We start from the raw sequence: 26889 nt of genomic DNA on the forward strand, positions 1-26889 counted from the left end.
TGCCTGACAGTTGCACAATGCTGGCTGACATGGGCCCTGTGAATCCTGTGTGTGACGGCCATGATTACAGGTTCAGGTTTCAGCACAACATCGCTTGCCCTTTAATCCTTCCGCCAGACAAAACGGAAACCATCGGCTCTTTGTTCAACCTGACAATCCCTGTGCTGTAATTTCATCCTCGCGGGGACGGAATCAGTTTATGGAGAAATAATTGCAGGGGAAATATTCCTTTAATTTCAGCTCTTAAAAGAAAAAAAGTTGAATCTTGAGCCCCCATTTATTTCTAAACACCCTTCGGGCCCTTTTCTGAATACCTGTCGGATCGTGACCAGGTGTTTTATATTGTTTACGGACATGTTAAATGTTATTTTCAGTTTAATCCTGATGTTGGGGTGAGTAATTGTGACCCAGGGGTGCATCTGGCGCAGTGATGGATTCAGCACAGTTCTCATAATAAAGGGGTTGTTCACCTTTAAATTAACTGTTAGTATGATGTAGAGAGGGATATTCTTAGACAATTTGTAATTGGTTTTCATTTTTTATTATTTGTGGTGTTTGTGTTATTTAGCTTTTTATTTAGCAGCTCTCCAGATTGCTATTTATGCAATCTGGTTGCTAGGATCGAAATTCCCCTAGCAACCACACATTGATTTGAATAAGAGACTGGAATATGAATAGGAGAGAATCTGAATAGAAAGATGAGGAATAAAAAAGAGCAATAATAGAATATTTGTAGCCTTACAGAGCAGTTGTTTTTAGATGGGGTCAGGGACCCCCATTTCAATTTCAGAAGAAAACGGCAAATAATTAAAAAATAAATAATGAAGACCAGTTGAAAATTTGCTTGGAATTGGCAATTCTATAACATACGGTAAAGGTGAAATGGAACAGAATGTGCAGCTTTCTCTGTTCCTCCCACCTCTCTGTGTGATCCAGTGTAAAGGCATCAGATCTGGCTGGTTCTGGGGATTAGTCAGACTGAGGAAAAGGATATAATTACATTATTACTCTCTGAGTTTTTTTTTATTAAATCCTGTTTTGTTTTTACACAAGCTTTAATTGGCTCATTTTCTGCTGCATTACAGTCTCACATTACTTACATTTATATATTGTTACATTCCCATGGTATTCAATTCCCTGTCTCATCTTCCCCTCTCCTATTTAATTACTCACATGTATCGCCAGTGGGCAGTGCTGCAAACAGGGCCGACCATTAGAAATCACAGGGCCCCATACAACAACATTTCTGGGGCCCCCTGGGCCCTGCCCACCCCAGCCCTCAAGCCCCGCCCCAGATCCCGCCCACTCCACACCACAAATAAAAGACCACCAACACTAAAAAAGGTAACCCCCACACACACACACAAGTTATAAAAAGCCATTGATGGTCAGGGCCACTTATAAGTTAAAAAAAACTGTGGTGTCAGGGCTCCCCATAAAAGTTTTTTAAAAAAATAATTGGTGGTCAGGGCCCCACTACAAGTTCAAAAAATAAATAATTGGTGACCAGGGACCACCTATAAGTTAAAAAAAACATTGGTGCCAGGGCCCCCCTTAAAAGCTAAAAAAAAAATTGGGGCCCCAGAGAAATTTTTTTTTTTTAAAAACAATGGCACAGGGGCTTGTAGAGTATTAAAATAATACATTGGTGGCCAGGGGATTAAAAAAAACAAAAAACACACATATTGGTGTCAGCAGAATTCAACTCGTGGCTTCAGGACTTCAACTTCTCCTCCTTTAGTGACTTTGGGTATTTTCGCTGCTTCAGGACTTCAATTTGATTGTTTTCGTGACTCCGATCTTTTCACCACTTCAGGACTTCAACTTTACTGTTTTTGTGACTTCAGGTATTTCCACCACTTCAGGACTTCGGCTGTTCGCCATTTTGGCTGTTCAGGGAGGCCCGGATATTTTGAAAAGTGCAGCACAGCTGGGCCCCCCTTCAGGCCCGGTACAGTAGTACCCCCTGTGCCCCCCTGATGGCCCAGGCTGCAAATGTTTTATCTGCCATTCTCTGGGCTGCTGTCACTTACCTGAGTTTAGGGACTGACTCCCAATGATGTGACCTCACTTTCTGCTTGATGATTTCCCCTAAGCTTAGCTCCTCACCTGCAGCCCAGAGCCCACTGAGCATGTGCAGTGCCACTGACTCACAAGAGATGTCTAACAAGATCAGGAGATGGGGAGCTTCTGGGGAAGGGCTGGATCATTAATGTTATAGGTCGGCTGGGTCTCTGGGCTGGTACAGTAATTTCTGTATATAAAAAATATACTTTATTGACAGCTTTTTTAAGGCTTTGTTCTTCTCTTATATCAAACATCATTTTTTAGATGCAAATAAACACATTTCTTCCCTTAGTACTGCACTAGATTGTTGATCAGTATGTGACTTTTTCTGTATTGAATATCCTTAAAGCCTGAATGACTGAGATCTGTTTGTAAAGTAGTAATGGAAACAGGTGCATAAGGAATAATAAAGCCAACATGTCTTCAAATATGTGCAGCAGCGATCAGATTTCACTCTAATCCCCCCAGAACTCCTCACTTTGTGCAGCAAATCCTTATAAACCTGGTCTGATTCTCCCCCAAGGCACATGCATTGGCTCTTTAAATAAACAATAAGGTATAAAGTTCCTAAATTTAGAGAGTTTCCCCAGACAAACTCGGATTTCATTGCTTTCACCAAAATCACCAACAGCCCCTCCGTGACTTTTAATATCCTTATCATTTACAGTAGGGGGTACATTATCCTTTATAATACTGTATTATAAAGGATAATGTACCCCCTACTGTAAATGATAAGGATATTAGAAGTCACTGAGGGGTTGTTCTGTGACCATATAAAGACACAAGGCTACAGGCTGAGTTATACAGGGAACTCTGAGTATCACTCATGTATTATTAATACATGAGTGATACTCAGAGTTCCCTGTATAACTCAGCCTGTAGCCTTGTGCCTTTATATGGTCACAGAACAACCCCTCAGTGACTTCTAATATCCTTATCATTTACAGTAGGGGGTACATTATTCCTTATAATACACGAGTGATACTCAGAATTCCCTGTATAACTCAGCCTGCAGCCTTGTGCCTTTATATGGTCACAGAACAACCCCTCAGTGACTTCTAATATCCTTATCATTTACAGTAGGGGGTACATTATCCCTTATAATACATGAGTGATACTCACAGTTCCCTGTATAACTCAGCCTGCAGCTTTGTGCCTTTATATGGTCACAGAACAACCCCTCAGTGACTTCTAATATCCTTATCATTTACAGTAGGGGGTACATTATCCCTTATAATACATGAGTGATACTCACAGTTCCCTGTATAACTCAGCCTGCAGCCTTGTGCCTTTATATGGTCACAGAACAACCCCTCAGTGACTTCTAATATCCTTATCATTTACAGTAGGGGGTACATTATCCCTTATAATACATGAGTGATACTCAGAGTTCCCTGTATAACTCAGCCTGCAGCCTTGTGTCTTTATATGGTCACAGAACAACCCCTCAGTGACTTCTAATATCCTTATCATTTACAGTAGGGGGTACATTATCCCTTATAATACATGAGTGATACTCAGAGTTCCCTGTATAACTCAGCCTGCAGCCTTGTGCCTTTATATGGTCACAGAACAACCCCTCAGTGACTTCTACATTATGTGCTATAAAGTTTCACTTAAAGTGGAAGCTATATAGAGGAAAAGCATAAGAGGGGTATCTAGAACATGCTGAAAGTGGTTCTTATTGTAAATGTTTGAACATTAGTATTTGAGTATCCAATCATTTATATTCACTGAAAGGCAATTTATGGAGTCATAGAAGCTGCTCTGCATCATTAGTTATTGTATAAGACCATATAAACACCAGCCCATTGAATTAAACAATATGTCTGTGACTACAGGTTGCCACCTGGCCGTTGTTGCACAGAAGTGTCGGTTGCCTCTTTGGCCCTGTCTCTTACATTATGTCAGTTATATCATTTTGGAGGGTCCCTTTGGGTGCAGTGATACAGTTGGTGCTAAAATGATCGAATTGCTGGGAGATTTTATTTTCCCTTTAATTTCTGCAGATGAGACAATGTTCCTGTAACACATTTTGAATTAGAAAAGAAACATTTTCCAACAAACACAAGATCCTTTCTTCTTTGGTGTCTGATAATAGAGGCTAAACATGGAGTATAATCTGCCGCTGCCTCCAATGTAATCTGGGGTTTTACACTTTAATTAAGCACAAGGGGGTTTATCTGGGGGAGGAAGTGCGATAAGGAGGAGGCTTGTGAATTCCGCCCAGTCTGTCAGATTGGAATGTGAATCCCAAAGCGGAGAAACTCCAGAGCATATTGTAATGCAGGAAAAGACAGAAAATCCTCCTTTTTGTTCTATTTTCCTTTATATGGTTTGTAGTTTATTATCAGATCCCGGCTGTGATTAGTACAACACTGCATCCCCTGCACTTGTACTAGAATGGTATGGCCTGTGCTCTCATTGGGTCAACTTTGTGTATCACTCATGTATTATAAGGGATAATGTACCCCCTACTGTAAATGATAAGGATATTAGAAGTCACTGAGGGGTTGTTCTGTGACCATATAAAGACACAAGGCTGCAGGCTGAGTTATACAGGGAACTCTGAGTATCACTCATGTATTATAAGGGATAATGTACCCCCTACTGTAAATGATAAGGATATTAGAAGTCACTGAGGGGTTGTTCTGTGACCATATAAAGGCACAAGGCTGCAGGCTGAGTTATACAGGGAACTCTGAGTATCACTCATGTATTATAAGGGATAATGTACCCCCTACTGTAAATGATAAGGATATTAGAAGTCTGTATATACATCATCCCTGGATTCATGACTGCAATGCAAAACCCCAGTTAGTGCTTTCAGTTACAACCAAATTTCTCCCATATACTGAACATGATAACAGACTTAGCAGATCCCCAGTTGTTATAATGTTGTTGCAGTGAACATTTTTAAGATGTAAAGTCAGTGTAAATCCTGTAATTTCCCTGCACAGTGTTGCTGTATGTAACAACCAGTCCACCAGCTGTGTGAGCCTCTCCCCCATCCTCTTGATCCCAGAGTCTGGAATATTACCTTTATCATCGGCCTCTCCCTTCCCATAATCAGAGCAGCGTCTGGGACATGAGGATTCCCAGTTACAAGGGGAAGTACAAACAGACTAAATTAACCAGTAGCTGTTGGGTCTTCTCTGTATTTGCATAGAGATGAGCACAGGGAGACATATCCATATATTACTGACATGCCGATGCTTATATACAGCTCATTATCTTTACTATAATCTTTCTGGCAGATTAAGGGCCTGATATTTCTCTGCCTTGTCACCTGCTTTGTTGCTGCTTTGGCCTTCACTGTACTTCTGTCTCGGTACATCATATTTCTGTTGTAGGGGATTTAGTTACCCTTTATTGTAGGAAGACCCCTCAGGTTTGGGGTTTGGGAAGGGGAGAGGTCCACGATCCACTCAAACTAAATACACAGGCTTTGTTCATGATAAATGCTGAATAATTGTACTTTTATCATCCCTGACTATCCTCCGAGAGAAACCCCTACATCTCTGCATATAAAGAGTGTTTTAAAGGGGTTATTCATCTTTAAATTAACTGTTAGTATGATGTAGAGACTGCTATTCTGAGACAATTTGCAATTGATTTTATTTTTTATTATTTGTGTTTTTTGAGTTATTTAGCTTTTTATTCAGCAGCTCTCCAGTTTGTAATTTCTGGTGGCTAGGGTCCAAATTCCCCTAGCAACCATGCACTGATTTGAATAAGAGACTGGAATATGAATAGGAGAGGCCTGAATAGAAAGAGGAGGAATAAAAAGTAACAATAACAATACATTTGTAGCCTTACAGAGCATTTGTTTTTTTAGATGGGGTCAGTGACCCCCATTTGAAAGCTGGAAAGAGTCAGAAGAAGAAAAATAAATAATGAAGACCAATTGAAAAGTTGCTTAGAATTGGCCATTCTATAACATACTAAACGTTACATTAAAGGTGAACAATGCCTTTTAAGAACCACTGGTGCCCAACTGGTACCTCAGTTTAACGGCAGATAACGGAGTCTACAATTTGGTTATTACTTCTAACGGGTCACCGACAACTCACTGACAGGCCAGGGCAACAAATGGCCAAAAAGGGTTGTGGTTCCATAGTAAATAACGGAGGGGCTGTTTAGAATACAGTGGGTTTAGTTGTTACTCGGAGAGTTAAAACCTTTCTCCTATAAAACAGAACATTTTTTGCCAAACAATGGTTTCTATTTGCAGGTGCTGGATTAACAGATGTACATTTTAAATTTATAAATAAAAGTAATAACAAAATTAGTATTTGATGATACTTTCCCTTTAAATTTGTGGGGGGCACCAAAGTTGTTGCATTTTGGCCCCACAGTTGGTAAGACTGTCCGTTAATACAAATGAGGGTCCCAAGTGGAAGGAAAGGTGGGGGGGGGGCTTATTAAACGACCCAGTACTTTTTGGTGCAATTTCTATTGAAAAGTTGTTAAACTTCCCCTTTCGCAGGTGTCACTGTGATGTCTCCACAGCCAGACGTCCTTATGTACTAATTACTAACCCTGAAACCACATCCTCTCACTGGGCCCATGCCCCTATTCTCACATCTTCCTCCTCCTCCTCCTCCTCCTCATAACTCTGTGACTAACTACAGCTGCCCAGTATAGCGGCACCATATAATGACGTGTATCTGTATTATTATATATATATTATATGGCCTTGTTCCCTATAGAAGGTACACAATGAGGTTGTATTATTATTATTATTATTATTATTATTATTATTATATATATTATATGGCCTTGTTCCCTATAGAAGGTACACAATGAGGGTGTATCTGTATTATTATTATTATTATATATTTATATGGCCTTGTTCCCTATAGAAGGTACACAATGAGGGTGTATCTGTATTATTATTATTATTTTTATATATATTATATGGCCTTGTTCCCTATAGAAGGTACACAATGAGGGTGTATCTGTATTATTATTATTATTATAAATATATTATATGGCCTTGTTCCCTATAGAAGGTACACAATGAGGGTGTATCTGTATTATTATTATTATTATTATTATTATATGTCCTTGTTCCCTATAAAAGGTACACAATGAGGGTGTAGAGTTAATGTTCATTTATATGTAAGAGCTGCGGGTGCTGCCACATTCTTTTCCTTAGTGACACCCTGTGACTACAACTCTTCTTCTATTTATTTCTCCTGACACTAATGAGGCAGTATGTTGAGCAATTGAGCAGAGATGTAATAAAGGAAATAACAGCAGTGCAGTCTGTGTCCCTCGGTCTCTTTCTTTATTCTCTGACTCGGAACCTCTTTCTGTTTTGTTCTTCAGATCTGCTGTCTGATATTTAAAGAGGCAATTAACACAAAAATAAATTCTGTCAAATGAAAGAAAATGTAATTCTTCAACACTTCCTCATCCCCCTTCCCTTTCTGTCCTCTGCACTGCTGCCTCTGACTCCTGATACAACTTCCCAATATCCATTCATTCCTCATTCTCACTGGGTTTATAGTTCTGTGTAACTGTCATTGTGTCTGTCCCTTTCTCTTCTCTGCACTGCTGCCTCTGACTCCTGATACAACTTCCCAATATCCATTCATTCCTCATTCTCACTGGGTTTATAGTTCTGTGTAACTGTCATTGTGTCTGTCCCTTTCTCTTCTCTGCACTGCTGCTTCTGACTCCTGATACAACTTCCCAATATCCATTCATTCCTCATTCTCACTGGGTTTATAGTTCTGTGTAACTGTCATTGTGTCTGTCCCTTTCTCTGCACTGCTGCCTCTGACTCCTGATACAACTTCCCAATATCCATTCATTCCTCATTCTCACTGGGTTTATAGTTCTGTGTAACTGTCATTGTGTCTGTCCCTTTCTCTTCTCTGCACTGCTGCTTCTGACTCCTGATACAACTTCCCAATATCCATTCATTCCTCATTCTCACTGGGTTTATAGTTCTGTGTAACTGTCATTGTGTCTGTCCCTTTCTCTTCTCTGCACTGCTGCTTTTGACTCCTGATACAACTTCCCAATATCCATTCATTCCTCATTCTCACTGGGTTTATAGTTCTGTGTAACTGTCATTGTGTCTGTCCCTTTCTCTTCTCTGCACTGCTGCTTTTGACTCCTGATACAACTTCCCAATATCCATTCATTCCTCATTCTCACTGGGTTTATAGTTCTGTGTAACTGTCATTGTGTCTGTCCCTTTCTCTTCTCTGCACTGCTGCCTCTGACTCCTGATACAACTTCCCAATATCCATTCATTCCTCATTCTCACTGGGTTTATAGTTCTGTGTAACTGTCATTGTGACTGTCCCTTTCTCTGCACTGCTGCTTCTGACTCCTGATACAACTTCCCAATATCCATTCATTCCTCATTCTCACTGGGTTTATAGTTCTGTGTAACTGTCATTGTGTCTGTCCCTTTCTCTGCACTGCTGCCTCTGACTCCTGATACAACTTCCCAATATCCATTCATTCCTCATTCTCACTGGGTTTATAGTTCTGTGTAACTGTCATTGTGTCTGTCCCTTTCTCTTCTCTGCACTGCTGCTTCTGACTCCTGATACAACTTCCCAATATCCATTCATTCCTCATTCTCACTGGGTTTATAGTTCTGTGTAACTGTCATTGTGTCTGTCCCTTTCTCTTCTCTGCACTGCTGCCTCTGACTCCTGATACAACTTCCCAATATCCATTCATTCCTCATTCTCACTGGGTTTATAGTTCTGTGTAACTGTCATTGTGTCTGTCAGTCACTGTCTGTCTGTCTCTTTGTGCTCTGCACTGCTGACTCATTTGGCAAATTTTGCTTATGGGTTGAGAAATCTATTTAACATATATGGTTTCTATGGTCTCACTGTCCATAACAACCAGGCATGGGATTTGAATGATGATGAGTAATAGCTAAGCAGAAACAGAATAGATAATAGCAATATCAGTTTAGCCTCATGCTGCCTCTAGTTACCAGGTCACTTCCCCTAGCAACCAGCTTAGTAAATTCCAGGTTAGAGAGATAGAGAGAGAGATACAGGGTACAAAGAGAAACATAAAGCAGTTGCAGAGTATCTCTGATGACTCTCATAGACACACACAGAAAGCTGCTTTATAGGCAGAAGTGTCGGCTGTCAGTGCTTCCTATTTACCATGAGTCTCTGCTGTTAGTAAATCCTGGCAGTGAGCAATGCTCAGAACTCGCCCCGACTGGTTCCTGGTCGGCTGTCCCTGCATGCACTACTAGCAGCAATGTAACTGCTCTGTCATTTGTGTAATGCGACGGCGGCGGCTTCACTAGCAGAATAGGAAGTCGCAGCAAGTGCAGGAGGTGCAGCAGCCGTGGGGCCCCAGGGAGCAGCTCGGTGAGTCTCCTCTTTTATTTCTAATGTCCTTTCTCTGCTTCTCTGCACTGTGTGCCGGACTCTCTGATGTTTGTAGCTTTATTCTCATAGAGAGCAGAGGGGCAGCAGCTCAGGGCTTGGAGGGAGCAGATCTGCTCTGAAATTGGGGCGGAAAGTGTTTAACCCCTTGCAGCCTGATACTGCCTCTAACACCCAGTGGAGAGAGAATTTCACATGTGACCTGGTTATTTGTGACATGAACGTTGTCTTTACGTGTTGCTCTCTGTACTGTAAGGGTCTCTGGGAGTTGTACAGAGACACACGGGGGCAGGATTCTTGCAGGGACCCTCCTTCCAAATTCAACATTTTGGCTGTGTTTAGAAAAGCAGAAATGTGGTCGTTTTTGAGGTATTGATGCTGCATTGATACTCTCATCACTTCTGTTTATTCATGAAAACAACTGCACTTTATTTGTTGGGAGGTGGAAGAATTTGGCAAAAAGAGAAGAAAATGTTATTTGGCTACAGAGTTATTACTGGGCTGGTGCGACACTGTAAAAAAAACCCAGGTGGGCCCGGCCCTTGTGGGACCCCATGGATCCAGACCTGCCCCTGCCTGACCCCTGGGTGCTGCACCTCCCCCTGATCTCAGCTGAAAGTGGAGAGAATTGGGAATGTACAGGGGTTGTGACTGGGGCAGGGGTCCCAGGGAGGTGTGTGACCCCCTTAGGTGACAACCCCCTTTTCCCCTCCGTGTAGCCTATTTTCTCATGGGCCAGTGGAGTGGTCAGGGAGTAGCGCAGGGTTTCAGGTGGGGAGACATTCGGGATTGACGGGGTCGGAGAAGCCAATTTGCCCCCTCCCCCCAGTGCTCCTACACTGGACCAGGGACCCCTTTTTCATGCTAATGGCAACTCCCCTGCACCCAGGGATCCCGGAACCAGTTCACGTGGGCAGTACTGAAATATCCAAAAATGTTCTGTATTGTTCCTGCACTCGCCCAGGGGGAACCTGAACACAGAACCAGTGACTCGCCCAGGTAGGGATGCACAGAATACAGGATTCGGTCCTGGATTCGGTAGAATCCTTGTGCCTGGCTGAACCAAATCCAAATTTGCATATGTAAATTAGGGGCAGGTAGGGAAATCACGTGACATTTTGTCACAAAAGAAGATTTTTTTCCTCTTTTTCCTTTCCAGACCCTAATTTGTATATGCAAATTCAGATTCGGATCGGTAACAAGGATTCGGCCGAATCCAAAAGAGTGGATTCGGTGCATTCCTAGTCCCAGGGTCCAAATATGTATATTTTGTAATAAATCAGCCAATAGGATTTGTGCATTCAGTTCCATGATATAAGCCAGGGGTCAGCTCTCGCTCGTGCACAAAACAGCATCACAGCCAGGCCCAGAAGCTGAAGAATGATCTGAATTTTGCAGAAATGTTCTACTTGGTGTTGCCGTGTCTGTGTAACGGAGCTGGGAGGGGGGAAGCGGCCGAATTGCCATAAAGATTTTAGTTGTGTCGCAGTTTACCGAGAGGTTTTATTAAAAGCGTAAATCGTTTTTGTTTCCATTATACTTCATACACTGTCCGATTGGTTGCTATGGGTTACTGGACCAATAAAGGACGAGAAGGAAGGGCTAATGATAGGTTAAGGTAAGCGATGTGTCAGACCAATCATGTGCCGCACCCCCAACCCAACTTGTACAGGATTTTCTGGTCCATTCATATCCTGGTGAATCACAGCAGGGTGTTTGTTTTCAATAATTAATATTAAAGGGATACAGACGGCTTCCAGATTTTAACAGCAACATTTCCTTTGCCTTTTAACTGCTTCTTTGCATGTTTTAAAGTGAACTCTCTGTCTCCCCCCAAGTGATTTGTATCTTGCCAGTGTAGGTCCCTTGAATAATATCGGATTGAAATCAATAGCACCCCTGAGTATTCAGTCTTTGCCCTGTCCCCAAGTCCATATTCCAGTTTGGGGGAGCAGGTATAGCCGGCAGGGATGATTTATTAACAGGGGTCCAGATTTGACAGGGACTTGGTTTTAGAATATTAAATTGGTGCCGGGTTGACAAGATGTGCCCAGTTGCCCGAAATTTGGGCAACTCTCTCTTCAGTGTGTGACTTGCTGTCTCTGTCCCTTTAACAATGAGAGAGGGAAAGTCTCTATATTGAGATCACTCAGTTCTGCTTCATATTGAGAAGTGAAACTGTTCTGTATCTGCTTTATATTTGGACTGATGAATGAATAATGCAGCCCCTTCCTTAAGCCTCTCCTGCTTGTTCATTGGCTGCTTCTGACCCACTTCTGCTCCACCCTGAGGATTCCTGTCATGTTTATGTGACAGTTGCAGCAGCCCGGGCAGTTTTGCTCAGAACTTTGAGTCCGTGTGTCTGGGGTTGCTGCTATTGGATTCAGTGCTGTACAGTTCTGATCAAGGACTCTGCTGTGTTTGTCTGCGGCTGATCAATAGGGGGCGCTGTTCTGTTACTGCCTATGAAAGGGATCTGACACAGAGGTGATATCTCTATGTACTGCAGTGTCCAGGGAACTCCTAGAATAAGTGCAGCTCATTATAATAAGTTGTCAGGGGATCCTCTTCCTAATTGGCTTTAAAGGGGTGGATCACTAGTTGTTTTCAGACAGATCTTCAGAAATAACAACTTTTTCTAATTACTTCCTATTTTCTATGTGTCGCCGTTTTTCTAATATTTAAGGTGTAAAGTGTCATTTTTCACCTTCTAAAGCAGCCTTGGGAGTTGGGGGGGTCGCCGACCCTGTAAATTGTTCTAAATTGATGTAGGACTCCACGAGCGATTTTGTTGCGATCCGACGCGCTGCGACAAAACGCATGCGAATTGTCGCATGTGACAAAAAATGCGTCTGCATCCGACAGTCGTGTAGCGTCGGATCAACGATGCGACACCATGCGACAATTCTATCTCTTACCTTATTTTTGTCGCAGCGCGTCGGGTCGCGACAAAATCGCTCGTGGAGTCCTACCCTTAGTTGATCCATTTCTTATCTGTGTCCCTGCTGAGCAGAATCCCTGGGTTTCATTACACTCAGCTGTTAGACTTGATACAATAGTTACTAATACTCCAGAGATGAGGGGCCCATTTACTTAGTTCGAGTGAAGGAATAGAATAAAAAATACTTTGAATTTCGAATGTTTTTTTTGGCTACTTCGACCATCGAATGGGCTACTTCGACCTTCGACTACGACTTCGATTCGAACAATTCGAACTAAAAATCATTTGACTATTCGACCATTCGATAGTCAAAGTACTGTCTCTTTAAAAAAAAAAATACGACCCCCTAGTTCGCCACCTAAAATCTACCAAAGTCAATGTTAGCCTATGGGGAAGGTCCCCATAGGCTTTGCTATCTTTTATAGGTCAAAGAAAAATCGTTCGATCGATGGATTAAAATCCTTTGAAGCGAACGATTCGAAGGATTTAATTGTTCGATCGAACGTTTTTTTGTTCGTTTGATGGAACGAATTGCGGTGAATCCTTCGACTTCGATATTCGAAGTCGAAAGATTTCCATTCGGCAGTCGAATATCGAGGGTTAATCGACCATAAGTAAATTTGCCCCTAAATGTTGCAAAATTGTAACAGATCAGAATCAGCACCTGAATTACTGAGCTGTCACTCAAACACCAGAGACACCGACATTCAACTTTACACTTAGATTTTGGGAAAACAGCAAAAAACAAATAATGGAAAGTAATTGAAAAAAGTCTTTATTTCTGGGGAACAATCTAAAAACAACTGAATTGAAAAAAAGTGTTTGGAAGGTGAACATCCCATTTAAAGGACCAGTAACATCATTTTTTTTTAAATTCATTAGTATAGAATGAAAAAAACCACAGACAAATTAAACTTTTAAACCGCTAAGTCTTTATTAAGAAATAACTTACCGAAACTCAGCTTGCGCTCGTCTTCAGAAAAGGTGATCCATCGTGCGCCGCTCGATTTCTCCTCCCTGCTTTCCGTATAGGAGATAGCCAGAGAGGAGAAATTGAGCGTCGCATGATGGATCGTCGCCGTTTCACCTGTTTTTGAAGAGGGCGCAAGTGGAGTTTCGTTAAGTTATTTCTTAATAAAGACTTAAAAGTTCAATTTGTCTTTGTTGTTTTTTTTCGTTATATACTTACAAATTGTTTTTTTTTAAAAAATTGATGTTGCTGATCCTTTAAGCTCTGCCCAAGTTCTCTCTATCCCTTTAGTCAGCAACATCTGAGCAAGAACATCTGATTCACGATTCAGTCCGAGGGATATAATTATATCTGAAAGGAATTATTAAAGGGGAACTCCACCCAAAACAGTGTTGTGCCTAATAAAGTAAAATATTATTCTAAGCAGCTTCCCAATATCCAATCTTACTGGGTTTATAGTTCTGTGTATCTGTCATTGTGTCTGTCCCTTTCTCTTCTCTGCACTGCTGCCTCTGACTCCTGATACAACTTCCCAATATCCATTCATTCCTCATTCTCACTGGGTTTATAGTTCTGTGTAACTGTCATTGTGTCTGTCCCTTTCTCTTCTCTGCACTGCTGCTTCTGACTCCTGATACAACTTCCCAATATCCATTCATTCCTCATTCTCACTGGGTTTATAGTTCTGTGTAACTGTCATTGTGTCTGTCCCTTTCTCTGCACTGCTGCTTCTGACTCCTGATACAACTTCCCAATATCCATTCATTCCTCATTCTCACTGGGTTTATAGTTCTGTGTAACTGTCATTGTGTCTGTCCCTTTCTCTGCACTGCTGCTTCTGACTCCTGATACAACTTCCCAATATCCATTCATTCCTCATTCTCACTGGGTTTATAGTTCTGTGTAACTGTCATTGTGTCTGTCCCTTTCTCTTCTCTGCACTGCTGCTTCTGACTCCTGATACAACTTCCCAATATCCATTCATTCCTCATTCTCACTGGGTTTATAGTTCTGTGTATCTGTCGCTGTGTCTGTCCCTTTCTGGTTCCTGGGTCTCTCTCTTGAAACATTGTCGCAGTATTTCTCGTCAGCTGATTTCTGCTACATTGTTGCAGGAGTAAGAATTAGCAGTGCAGAGAGAAAATAAACTGCCACACTGCTGCTCTTTTTAGCAGCCACCCCTGCAAACTTTAAAGGGGTGGTTCGACATAAACTTAACTCTTAGTATATTATAGAATGGTGAATTCTAAGCAACTTTTCAATTGGCTGTCATTATTTTTTTTTTTATATCGTTTTTGTATTATTTGCCTTCTTCTGACTCTTTCCAGCTTTCAATTGGGGGTCACTGACCCCAACTAAAAAAACAAATGTTCTGTAAGGCTACAAATGTATTGTTATTGTTACTTTTTATTCCTCATCTTTCTATTCAGGCCTCTCCTATTCATATTCCAGTCTCTTATTCACATCAATGCAGGGTTGCTAGGGGAATTTGCAAATTGTCTCAGAATATCATTTTATACTTCATATTAAAAGCTAATTTAAAGGTCAACAAACCCTTTTAGAGCCAAAAATGTCATTGTTTAATACCGTAATGAGACTTTTTTTTGTGCCTGTGCACTTGATTGTAATAATGTGTATTTAATGGACAATTCGTGTATATTAGTAGAGCAGCTGGTGTGAGTGGGGCAAGAGTGGGGTGTAGGTGCAGTGGGCTCTGGGTTACTATGGGACAGAATTTGTTGCTATGGAGTTGCTGGTAGAATCTGATTGGTGCTTCGGTTGCCTCAGCTGGTGATCTGGTGCCCTGATTGACAGATACCCCTCAGAGCACGTGGCCTTTCCCTCATCTCCAGCAGAATTAGTCACTCTTGTTAATGACACTTCTTCTAATTACAGCCGACCCTCAGGCTGCCACGTTACTCCCTGCCCTTGTCACGCACTGACTCCCAGCACCGGGCGACAGCAGGTTACAAAGGATTCCTTCCCTATACACCACTCAGGTTTATATACATGAATAGATATGACTCCGTATCCCTTTGCTTTAAAGTGACATGAAAATCGGTTGCATACAGTGCCCTGCAAAAGTATTGAGACCACTAAACCACTTGGCAGGATGATACCCGCCACCAGACCTGCCCATGGCCATTGTTCTATTGGTTGTTATGATGCATCTAATCCACAATTCAGCCGAACCCCACACTTTTTTGTTCAGGATTCAGATTTGACCAAGTCCAGCTGAACTGAAAATAAACCCTTAAAGTTCACCTTTAAAGTAATTGTCATGATTTTTATGGTGTTGTTTTTATTTCTAAATGACACTGTTTACACTGCAAATAATTCACTGTACAATATAAAATGTCATTCCTGAACCAGCAAGTGTATTTAGTTGTAATATTGGTGTGTAGGTGAATCTCAGATCATTTTGCCTGGTCATGTGATTTCAGAAAGAGCCAGCACTTTAGGATGGAACTGCTTTCTGGCAGCCTGTTGTTTCTCCTACTCAATGTAACTGAATGTGTCTCAGTGGGACCAGGATTTTACTATTGAGAGTTGTTCTTAGGCTAAGGCCACACTAGGCGATAGCGCCGCGATTTGACTCGCGGCGACTTTTCGCCGCGACTTTTAAGCCGCAATCGATGGGGAAACTTTTGCGCTTGCGTCTATGGGGAATCGCGAAAAATCACCAGCGTAAAAACACACGCGGCGATCTTTTTTCTATTGTCGCTCGAAATCGTCTAGCAAGGCAATTTCGAGCGACAGTAGAGAAAAGATCGCCGCGTGTGTTTTTACGCTGGCGATTTTTCGCGATTCCCCATAGACGCCAGCGCAAAAGTTTCCCCAGCGATTGCGGCTTAAAAGTCGCGGCGAAAAGTCGCGGCGAGTCAAATCGCGGCGCTATCGCCCAGTGTGGCCTTAGCCTTAGATCTACCAGGCAGCTGTTATCTTGTGTTAGGGAGCTGCTATCTGGTTACCTTCCCATTGTTCTGTTGGGGGAATGGGAGGGGTGATATCACTCCAACTTGCAGTACAGCAGTAATGAGAGACTGAAGTTTATCAGAGCACAAGTCACATGACTGGGGGCTGCTGGGAAACTGACAATATGTCTAGCCCCATGTCAGATTTCAAAATTAAATATAAACCAATCTGTTTGCCTTTTTGAGAAATGGATTTCAGTGCAGAATTCTGCTGGAGTAGCACTATTAACTGATGTGTTTTGAAAAAAACATGTTTTCCCATGACAGTATCCCTTTAAGTTCATTTTTAGTATGATATAGAATGGCAATATCTAAGCAACTTTTAAATTGGCCTTCATTTTTTTAATATTTTATATTTTATTATTTCCCTTCTTCTGACTGTTTCCAGCTTCCAAATGGGGGTCACTGACCCCATCTAAAATCAAATGCTCTGTAAGGCTACAAACATATTATTCATCTTTCTATTCAGGCCTCTCCTGTTCATATTCCAGTCTCTTATTCAAATCAATGCATGGTTGCTAGGGGAATTTGGGCCCTAGCAACCAGATTGCTGAAATTACAAACTGCTGAATAAAAAGCTAAATAACTCAAAAATACTAAAAAAAATGAAAACCAATTGCAAATTGGCTCAGAATATCCCTCTCTACATCAGACTAACAGTTAATTTAAAGGTGAACAACACTAACAGTGGTAAAAGAGAGAGAGACTTTAGGACAGAATAAACCGAGGGGGTTAATTAGGGCCTGGGATTGGGTTAAGGGGTATTGGTTTTAGGATTATGTGGGGAGTATGTGGGGTCCCCAGGTTGAGGTGTGGGGGGAGTAGCACCTTATGAACAAGACTTGTTCCGTCAGTGGGAGAGAAATATTCCAGGTTATTAAATGTGCAGTGAATGTTCAACTGCTGCAGATCACACAGCGGGACCCTCCTAGTCCTGTGTTTATCAGAGACCTCCTTCTGTGTTATAAAGTAGCGCAGCATAAACGGTGCCAATAAACTCTATGTAACGGCTCTTCTCTTTATGTACATTATATACACAGTATATGCACCTCACAGGCACCCTTATAAGGGGAAATAAGCCTGGGTTCTGCCTTTCCTTTTCTCTCCAAAAATCTATTTTTATTATAAAGCATTGACCATAGTTTTGTTTTTACACTTACTCCCTCCCCCCTGTAAATCAGAAAAATGTGTTTAAATGGAAGTTCTGTATAAAAGAGCCGCTCCTTCCCCCAGATAAGGAGGAGTTAATAAAACAAGGTTTCATGACTATGATTTGAAATAATGACCTTCTCTTCTCACAACTGCCCCAAAGGAGCAGGGAAGTTAGAAAACGAAAGTACTTTCAAGTTCACTCTTCTGCACTCATTGGAAATAATACAAACCTCCGATTTATCCAGTTAAAAAGCACAATTAATTGAGTCCCATATGTGGGAGAGGAATGAGCTGTCCCGTATATATGACTGTGTAGCCTGGCAGGGCCGTTAACTCTCGATGGATTTCCTTCCGCGTCGGTGAGAAGTTGTCGCTTCCTGTTACTTGCGGGAACTTGCGCTGCCACTTCTGTAAAATGAGTTTTTATGAAGAATTTATTTCTCTCTATTTTTGGCTTTAGACTTGTTTGTAAATCAAATTAACAGGGAGTGGGATTACTGGAGTGCGTAAAAAAGATCAGGGTCAGAAGAACGAATGAGGATGACGCCCCTTGATTGACCTGCATGTGGGGGACTTGCACTTCTGGGGGTGCAGCAAAATTGTGACACCAGGAGTAAATGAGTTTATCCCAAACAGACTAAATGTTGGACCACCCTGTGCTGATGGCAGTTATTAATACTAACCTCTAGCACCTGCCATTGTTATATCTTTATGGGAGGTGAAACTGTTACCCCTCTATTACTATAGGTGCCCCCTCTATTACTATAGGTGCCCCCCTATTACTATAGGTGCCTCATCTATTATTCTAGGTGCCCCCCTCTATTACTATAGGTGTCCCCCTATTACTATACGTGCCCCCCTCTATTACTATAGGTGTCCCCCTATTACTATACGTGCCCCCCTCTATTACTATAGGTGCCTCATCTATTATTCTAGGTGCCCCCCTCTATTACTATATGTCCCCCCTTCTATTACTATAGGTGCCTCCTCTATTATTTTAGGTGCCCCCTCTATTACTATAGGTGTCCCCCTATTACTATACGTGCCCCCCTCTATTACTATAGGTGTCCCCCTATTACTATACGTGCCCCCCTCTATTACTATAGGTGCTGCCTGCACATTCGATAGGTGCATCTCAGGTCATTTTGCCTGGTCATGTGATTTCAGAAAGAGCCAGCACTTTAGGATGGAACTGCTTTCTGGCAGCCTGTTGTTTCTCCTACTCAATGGAACTGAATGTGTCTCAGTGGGACCTGGATTTTACTATTGAATGTTGTTCTTAGATCTACCAGGCAGCTGTTATCTTGTGTTAGGGGGCTGCTATCTGGTTACCTTCCCATTGTTCTGTTGTTTGCCTGCTGGGGGGAAAGGGAGGGGGTGATATCACTCCAACTTGCAGTACAGCAGTAAAGAGAGACTGAGCACAAGTCACATGACTGGGGGCAGCTGGGAAACTGACACTATGTCTAGCCCCATGTCAGATTTCAAAATTAAATATAAACCAATCTGTTTGCCTTTTTGAGAAAAGTACAACCCAGTATTAATGATGGTGCAGCACATAGAGAAGTGTTACACAGAACTGCAGCTTTCCCCATGATACAGATGGAGCAAACGTTGTGTTGTCCCTACTATTCTCATAGGTTATTAGTCTGTATTGCTTTCCTTCTATTCTCTAGATGTGCCAATAGTTATTACTAATAGTTATTATTGTTATTATTACTATAGTTATTACTTATAGTTGTTGTTATTACTATAGTTAGTACTAATGTTACTATATTAACATTCTCCCCATGCGTTTCATCGCAGTATTACTTAGTGTGATTATTCCAACATACTAGGGCTGTGCTGCCCAACAGTTACTACTTGGTGTAACTGCCCAGCTATTATAAGGGTGTGTTGTGTGTCAGTTTCTCTATCATCTTCAATGGCCTGCTGCAGACTGTGCCGCCTGTTATACACGACCCTGTTAATAAGTCCCTTTTACATTCAGCTCTTGTCTTGCTTCTCTATTTAGAAATGTGGAAGAGCTTGTGGTTATCCAGGAGCTGCCCCATTGGCTCGGAGAAACCATTAATAACTTTGCTCGTTGGATTGTTTATATCTAGTAACACATCTAGTGACACTGAAGTGTTCCTTAAAGGGCCAGCGACCTCAGAAAGTGATGTTAAAATGAATCCTTGGTTTTATTGGCAACAGTACCTGTAGCTACTTACTGTACTTGACCCTCCAGTCTGGCACCTGGGAGCTTATTGGACTGTGTATGGGGTCAAACCATTGGTCGGTCTGACTGAGAGGATTGGCCAGATTCTAATTGGCCTATTAATGTCGTGCTTTACCTGCATAACCACCTAGTGTGATTTGGTTATTAGAGACAAGCAGATCTTCTTATGTATGGACAGCTTAAGAAGGGTTTCCATTGTGTTCTTAGTGAATATATAGATATATAAACGTATATACAGTATATAGTGGAACCCCCATTTTACATTTTTCAGGGGACCAGGAAAAAATTATGTAAAACCTGGGAAAATGTCAAATCAGGGAAATATGTTAAAGTAACTTTTTCTTCAAGTACTGAAAGGATATAAGCACAGGAGTCCATTATACTTTGAGATACAATATTTACTGGTTAATAACAAGGGTTAAACATTGCAGGGTTAATGTTACACTATGGGGGGCGAGTGCAAGACTCTCTGTCAGTCACATACACAACCTAAAGCAATAAGTGATTGGTGCAGGACTGTATATAAACGAATTGCAATTGACCATTTACAGGCAGAACCCTGGCAATATATACATCTGGTTAGTATTTTATCTTTATTTCACAAATAATAACATTCATAGAGGATGAAAAGTTTTTGGGAACATCAGGGCAAAATTACTTAAAATCGGGAAAATGCACCCATTGAAATGCATTAGAAGACCAGAAATAAAAAAAAATTTAAATGGGGGGAAACTTAAAATCAGGGTACTTAAAATATATATATTGTCCCAATAAGTTCAGCACACCATGACCAAAAATACACTGACCCCGGTGCTACATACTATAACCTTACAAACGTCCAAAAATGAAGGTGCACTCGGGGGACCTTTGAGAAGTTCTTTAAAAATCCAAAATTTTATTTAATACATTAAAAATGGAAGGTCAACGTTTCGGTCTGTTCCTAAGACCTTTTTCAAGACCACAATTGTCTTGAAAAAGGTCTTAGGGACAGACCGAAACATTGACCTTCTACCATTTTACAGCTGTGCTGGCTTCCAGAACCCTATGTATATATATACAGGGGTGTAACTATAGAGCAAGCAGACCCTGCGGTTGCAGGGGGGCCCAGGAGTGTAGGGGGCCCAGTGAGACCCTAATCAATTAGCAATTTTAACATATCTTGGTAAAATAGGCCAACTTGTAAATATTTTGGGGCCCTAAATTGAATTTGCTATGGGGCCCAGTAACAACTAGTTACGCCACTGTATATATATATATAAATCCCACAATAGAGGACTGTGCCTGATATTGGCCCTTTAATACACTGGTACCATGTAGCCAGTTGGAACTTCTATTTAATCTATTCCTCTATGAAAATTCTCCCAGAAAAGGATTGTTCCATGTTTATTATGAATTTATTGGTGTAATCTTCCACATTCCGGGCACTGTGCCCTGTGAGACCCACAAACTTATCTCTTTAAATGGTGAAGTTCTCCTGCCAAGCAGAGCGGCACTAAATGAAAAGTTCATTGTATTTTCCTTAGGCCTCTGCCTCCCTCTGACCCAAATACCGCTCTCCGTCTCACCGCCTTCCCCTCCTGGAATAAGCTGCTTTCTGCTTTATTTAAGGTCAAAAACATTTCGTTTTTCATTCCCACTGGGAGACTCAGACATAAAATCCCACGCTATAAGATCTCTATAGAGAGGAACGTTGAACTTATTAACACTCATATGGAAGTGCCTAAATATCTCTGTAATGCTTTTTGAATGGCTCAGATTTATTTAATGTTTATAGATTTTTATTTAATGTAATAGATTTGTATTTCTTCACATGAGTGGGGCTGCCATACTGCTTGCTTGGCACAAGTACAACACATTCTCTCTAACCTTGTATAGGGTCAGTGTTGGCATTTCTGCTGCAATGGGATTGGACAGGCTGATTCCAAGTAGAACCCTATCCAGTCTCCTCTCAGAGCAGTGGTACAGAATAGTAAGTGGGTTAGTGGGTAAGATCACTGGTGAACTGATGGACAAGATAAAAGTGTAGGCTGAGTTCTCATACAGTAGATCACACATGACAGACAAACATATGTAAATAGTTAGACTTTATTCTTCGGCACAAGATGGGCATCAGATCCAATCACACACTTCCGATTGTTTCAGACGTTCAGCAATAACTGTTTCTGTCCCAACAAGCGACTTCCCCAACTCACAGGATAATTTATTCAGCATTACCTTCATATCACCTGGAGTTCTCTGTCTTAACACATTGGGCTCTCTTTTAGTTCCACTGCCCTCAATGAGATGTCTCTATCTCCACCTGCCCTCAACAACCCAACGCTCCTTGTTGGTGCCCCTGTTATTCTGGACAGGCCCGTAACCCACAGAACTTATTCCCTGACTGGTGAAGTATTCGCTCCTCTTAACTCCTGGTTGGGGCCCTTGCTATCTTTGTCTTTCCTAACTTGTACACCCAGTACCCTCTATTACAAGTATTCTTCTACCACTGTCTAAACCTGTCACCTATTGTCCAGGGCTGGGCTTCTCTCCTCCAGCAGGTGTTCTTCACTGAACCACCCCACCTATAATAAGACAATGGGCTTGGGGTAGACTTGGGGAAGGTACAGGAGAGCAACCACAGGGGAAGAAAATGGTAACAGGTAGAGCACTGTGGGAAATGAGGAAGAGAATTACTAGGAATCATTAGGAAGCAAAATGTGCCAAGGAATAGTGGAGAACAGAAGAGATGGAGAACAGAAGAGATGGAGAACAGAAGAGATGGAGAATATGTGCAATAAAAAAGCAAATTAGAGACCATTATTATTTGCTGGTCACTTTGATTGGACTGAGCTGATATGATCCATAATGGCTTTCCTGGGATATCACTGACTGCTTTTGTGTCTCTTTTCTTCACACCAGGAATGCCCCTAAGAGAGTGCCCCTAAGAGAGTGCCCCTAAGAGAGTGCCCCTAAGAGAATGCCCAAAAGAGAATGCCCATGGCACGCCATCATTGGCACCAGGGCACTTTCCATGCATTTTAAATCAAATCTTGATCCGTGTTAAAGAATAACTTGCCATTAGCATCAGGATATAACATTTCCGGGCTCAGACATAAAAAATTGGATTTCTGGAGGGAGGGAAGCAATGCATTGTGGGTATAAACACATCTATTCTTCTCGTATGGACCCCAGAAGTGCAGTGTATTAATGGCTGCCTAACAGAACCCCTTTTTTGGTTTCACACAATAGCTGCCATATAAATAAGTGTAAATATTCCTCTCTAGGGGTTTCTTTAAAGTCAGTTAATTCACATTCCGTATTTTCGAGGGCAAATTGTATTAAAAGACAATGTCATACAGAGATCAGGCTGGGGGTGCCATAAAATCTCTTAAAGGGCCACACCCAGCCTGTGGGCCTCCCATTGCACAGTTGTGTTTACTAGAACATCACTAACTGGGGATACTCACTGAGGGGCCCGGGCACTGGCCACTTGCTGCTTTTGGCTGGAATAATAACATTGTTTTCCTGTATTGCAGAAATGTAATAATACAGGCATGGGACCTGTTATCCAGAATGCTCAGGACCTGGAGTTTGCCAGATAACAGATCTTTCCATAATTTGGATCTCATTACCTTGAGACTACTAGAAAATCATATAAACATGAAATAAACCCAATAGGCTGGTTCTGACCCCAATAAGGATTAATTATATCTTAGTTGGGATCAAGTACAAGCGACTGTTTTATTATTACACAGAAAAAGGAAATCATTTTAATAAATTTGAATTATTTGATTATAATGGAGTCAATGGGAGACGGCCTTTCCTTAATTCGGAGCTTTCTGGATAATGGGTTTCCGGATAACGGATCCCATACCTGGATTTTAATAATATTATGTTATTCTTTTTAAGACCAAGTTGAAGGTGGAATGGATTTTTGCATTATATAAAAGATACAGTCACATGACAAGGGGGAGGAGCTGTCTCATTGCAGGCATAAGTAACCAATAACATTAGCTCTCATTATAAAACATGAATATAGTGCAATACATTGAGGCATAATTACTGCCCCATGTTTGTTGTTACAGTCAGTACTGTGGACCTGTTTGGCCGGTACAACTGTCTGTCCCCCAATAGGGAAAAGCACGTTTTATTGTTTTTTTGCTGCCTCAGTATTTTTTTGCTTCTCTTGGGGACTGGTTATTAAATGCGACAGTAAATGCGACAGAGGAAGAGAAGTTTTGTGTCTCCTGCAGCCCCACCGATCTTTGTGTCACTGGAAGGAAGTCTTGTGGTTTCTCTGCTCACGCAAGTGCTGCTCTCTGTCACTGATACTACTTACTTACTTACTTACTTACTTACTTACTTACTTACTACATGTATCTACGGGGAGACTGAGCCCCAAAATCCACCCTCCTCTCCGGCCAGGAGGAAGAACCGGCACCAGCCTCTCTGGGGTAAATCGGTGCCGGTACCAATGTCGCCCTTCTTTGAGGAGGAGGATGCACAAAATCTTATTTTTTAAAAAGAAATGTGGCTATATATATATATATATATTTATATATTATGATTATAGTTCAGCCTAATGCAAGTATGATATCCATGATTAGGATGAAGCTTCTGTTATGGGCAACCCTACCCAAATCCTTCCAGCTCTAATATAAATCCTAGTGACCCCTTCCCTTTGAGTCAGCGCCTTTATCCCTTTCTTTGCCCCAAAGTCTTACACCTCTTTCCCTTTCTTTTGCAGGTCGCAGCTGCGCCCCCTCTCAGCTCAGATGTCACATTGAATCAAGCGCGTGCGTCCGGCTGCAGCAAATTGGCCCCGTACCATGTATTCAGCAAAGTGGAAAGAAGTGGAAAGGCAGAGCTCGGCCAATCAGAACGCCTCCTTCCGAAAAACCCCAAGGTACAGCTGTGCTGGGAACTGATGGTGTCGGTGATGAGATGTGACAGGCGCAGGGGCTTATTTGTGTGCGGCGCACAGGGGACACTTTATAGGGGGTGCCAAGAACAGAAAGGTTTTGGGGAAAAATGAAGAACATTTCATAAATTGTTACTGACTTTATTCCTTCAGACTGGTCTTTTGTAGGATGCTGGGAGCTGAAGTTTAACAAATTGAAAATAGTCTCTTATTTATAAGCAAATCTTCTACTTCCTTCTATTTCCTGTAGATTTAGCAACTGTGCTGTACCACAATACTGTACAGAATAATAATTGGGGTTGTGCCTTTAAGGGAGTTGCCTACTAATTGCCGTGTGCTTCCTTAAAGGGGTGGTTCACCTTTAGGTTAACTTTTAGTCTGTTATAGAATGGCCAATTCTAAGAAACTTTTCAATTAGTCTTCATTAATTATTTTTTATAGCTTTTGAATTATTTGCCTTCTTCTTCTTCTGACTCTCTCCAAATGGGGGTCACTGACCCTTCTAAAAACAAATGCTCTGTAAGGCTACAAATGTATTGTTATTGTTACTTTTTATTCCTCAACTTTCTATTCAGGCCTCTCCTATTCATATTCCAGTCTCTTAATCAAATCAGTGCATGGTTGCTAGGGGAATTTGGACCCTAGCAACCAGATTGCTGAAATTACAAACTGGAGAGCTGCTGAATAAAAAGCTAAATAACTCAATAACCACAAATAAGAATAAATGAAAACCAATTGCAAATTGTTTAAAAATATCACTCTCTACATCATACTAACAGTTATTGCAAAGGTGAACAACCCCTTTAAGTCTTGAACCTCTAGTAGGTCCTGGTGCATATTAAAGGGGTGGCTCACCTTTTAGTATGTTATAGAATGGTCAGTTCTAAGCAACTTCTTAATTGGTTGTCATTATTTAGATTTTATAGTTTTTACATTATTTGCCTTCTTCTGACTCTTTCTTTGAAATGGGGGTCGCTGACCCCTTCTAAAAACAAATGCTCTGTAAGGCTACAAATTTATAGTTATTGCTACATTTTATTACTCATCTTTTTATTAAGGCCTCTCCTATTCATATTCCAGTCTCTTATTCAGATCAGTGCATGGTTGCTAGGGGAATATGGACTCTAGCAACCAGATTGCTGAAATTGCAACCTGTAAAACTGCTGAATAAAAAGCTAAATGATAAAAAATGAAAACCAGTTGGAAATTGTCTCAGAATATCCCTCTCTACATCATCCTAAAAGTTGACGCAAAGGCGAACAACCCCTTTAAGTTCACTTTCATTGAGCAGTGTGCTTGGTTTAATGACGTTACTGTTGTTCCCTAGAAGGACTCTCTTGCAGTTGGTCTGTCCAGACAGAGAATACAGAGTATTCCCTCCATACTGCATGGGATCCTCTGGCTACATTTACATGTGATTGTGGATGGCCATTAGTAGGGCAAGAGGTGCACAGTCAATGGTTCAGTTCTGATTGGCCCATTTCTAGACATAAGTCCCATGTATAAATCATTGGGGCCTTGGCCTCACATTCACCTTCTTTATGGTCAAAACTGTTTGAAAGTTGCCCATACATGAGCAAATATTGGCCAATTTGGTCTCCCTTAATCATAATTATTTTGCAAACCAACCAATAGAACCAGTCATTAGCTTGATTCAGAAAAGGATGGGGTCAGATGAAAGGGGTCTTGGACTAGAAGTTTTTCAGTCAGTAGTCTAAGTCCGTCTGCAGTAGTCCAATTTTCCATGGCTTTGTACTTGGCCACTAGTACCAAAAATGGGTTAACCCTTATTCACAGCAGTGATTTGGGACTAGGGTTGCCTTAAGGGTTTAATTCCTACTTAAAAGTAGGGATGCACCGAATCCAGGATTCCGTTAGGGATTCTGCCTTTTTCAGCAGGATTCGGCCGAATCCTTCTGACTGGCCGAACCGAATCCTAATTTGCATATGCAAACTAGGGGCAGGGAGGGAAATCTCATGACTTTTTGTCACAAAACAAGGAAGTAAAAAAGGTTTTCCCCTTCCCACCCATAATTTGCATATGCAAATTCGGATTCAGTTCGGTATTCGGCCAAATCTTTGAGGAAGGGTTCGGCCGAATCCAAAATAGTGGATTCATTGCATCCCTACTTAAAAGTCTTAGGAGGCCCAAAGATATGGAGAACCTCTTTATTCAGTCGGCTTCTCTGTGCATCAGTTGTTTGTTTTAATATCTGCTCCTCTGCAAACAGTGGCTTAATACAACCAGGAAGTGAGGACAAGATGTTAAAAATGAAAGTAA

General features: G+C 41.5%; 1 protein-coding gene across 1 annotated transcript in view; it reads left to right on the forward strand.

The window, feature by feature from the left end:
- The window catches only part of fgd3.L (FYVE, RhoGEF and PH domain containing 3 L homeolog), an 87510-nt gene that overhangs the window by 29527 nt on the left and 31094 nt on the right, over positions 1–26889 (forward strand). Inside the window, exon 2 of the mRNA XM_018240399.2 lies at positions 24435–24593. Coding sequence (XP_018095888.1) covers positions 24435–24593 — 159 coding nt within the window. The remainder of the gene's footprint in view (positions 1–24434; positions 24594–26889) is intronic.

This window comes from Xenopus laevis, chromosome 4L (genome assembly GCF_017654675.1).
Source record: "Xenopus laevis strain J_2021 chromosome 4L, Xenopus_laevis_v10.1, whole genome shotgun sequence".
NCBI classification, from domain to species: domain Eukaryota; kingdom Metazoa; phylum Chordata; class Amphibia; order Anura; family Pipidae; genus Xenopus; species Xenopus laevis.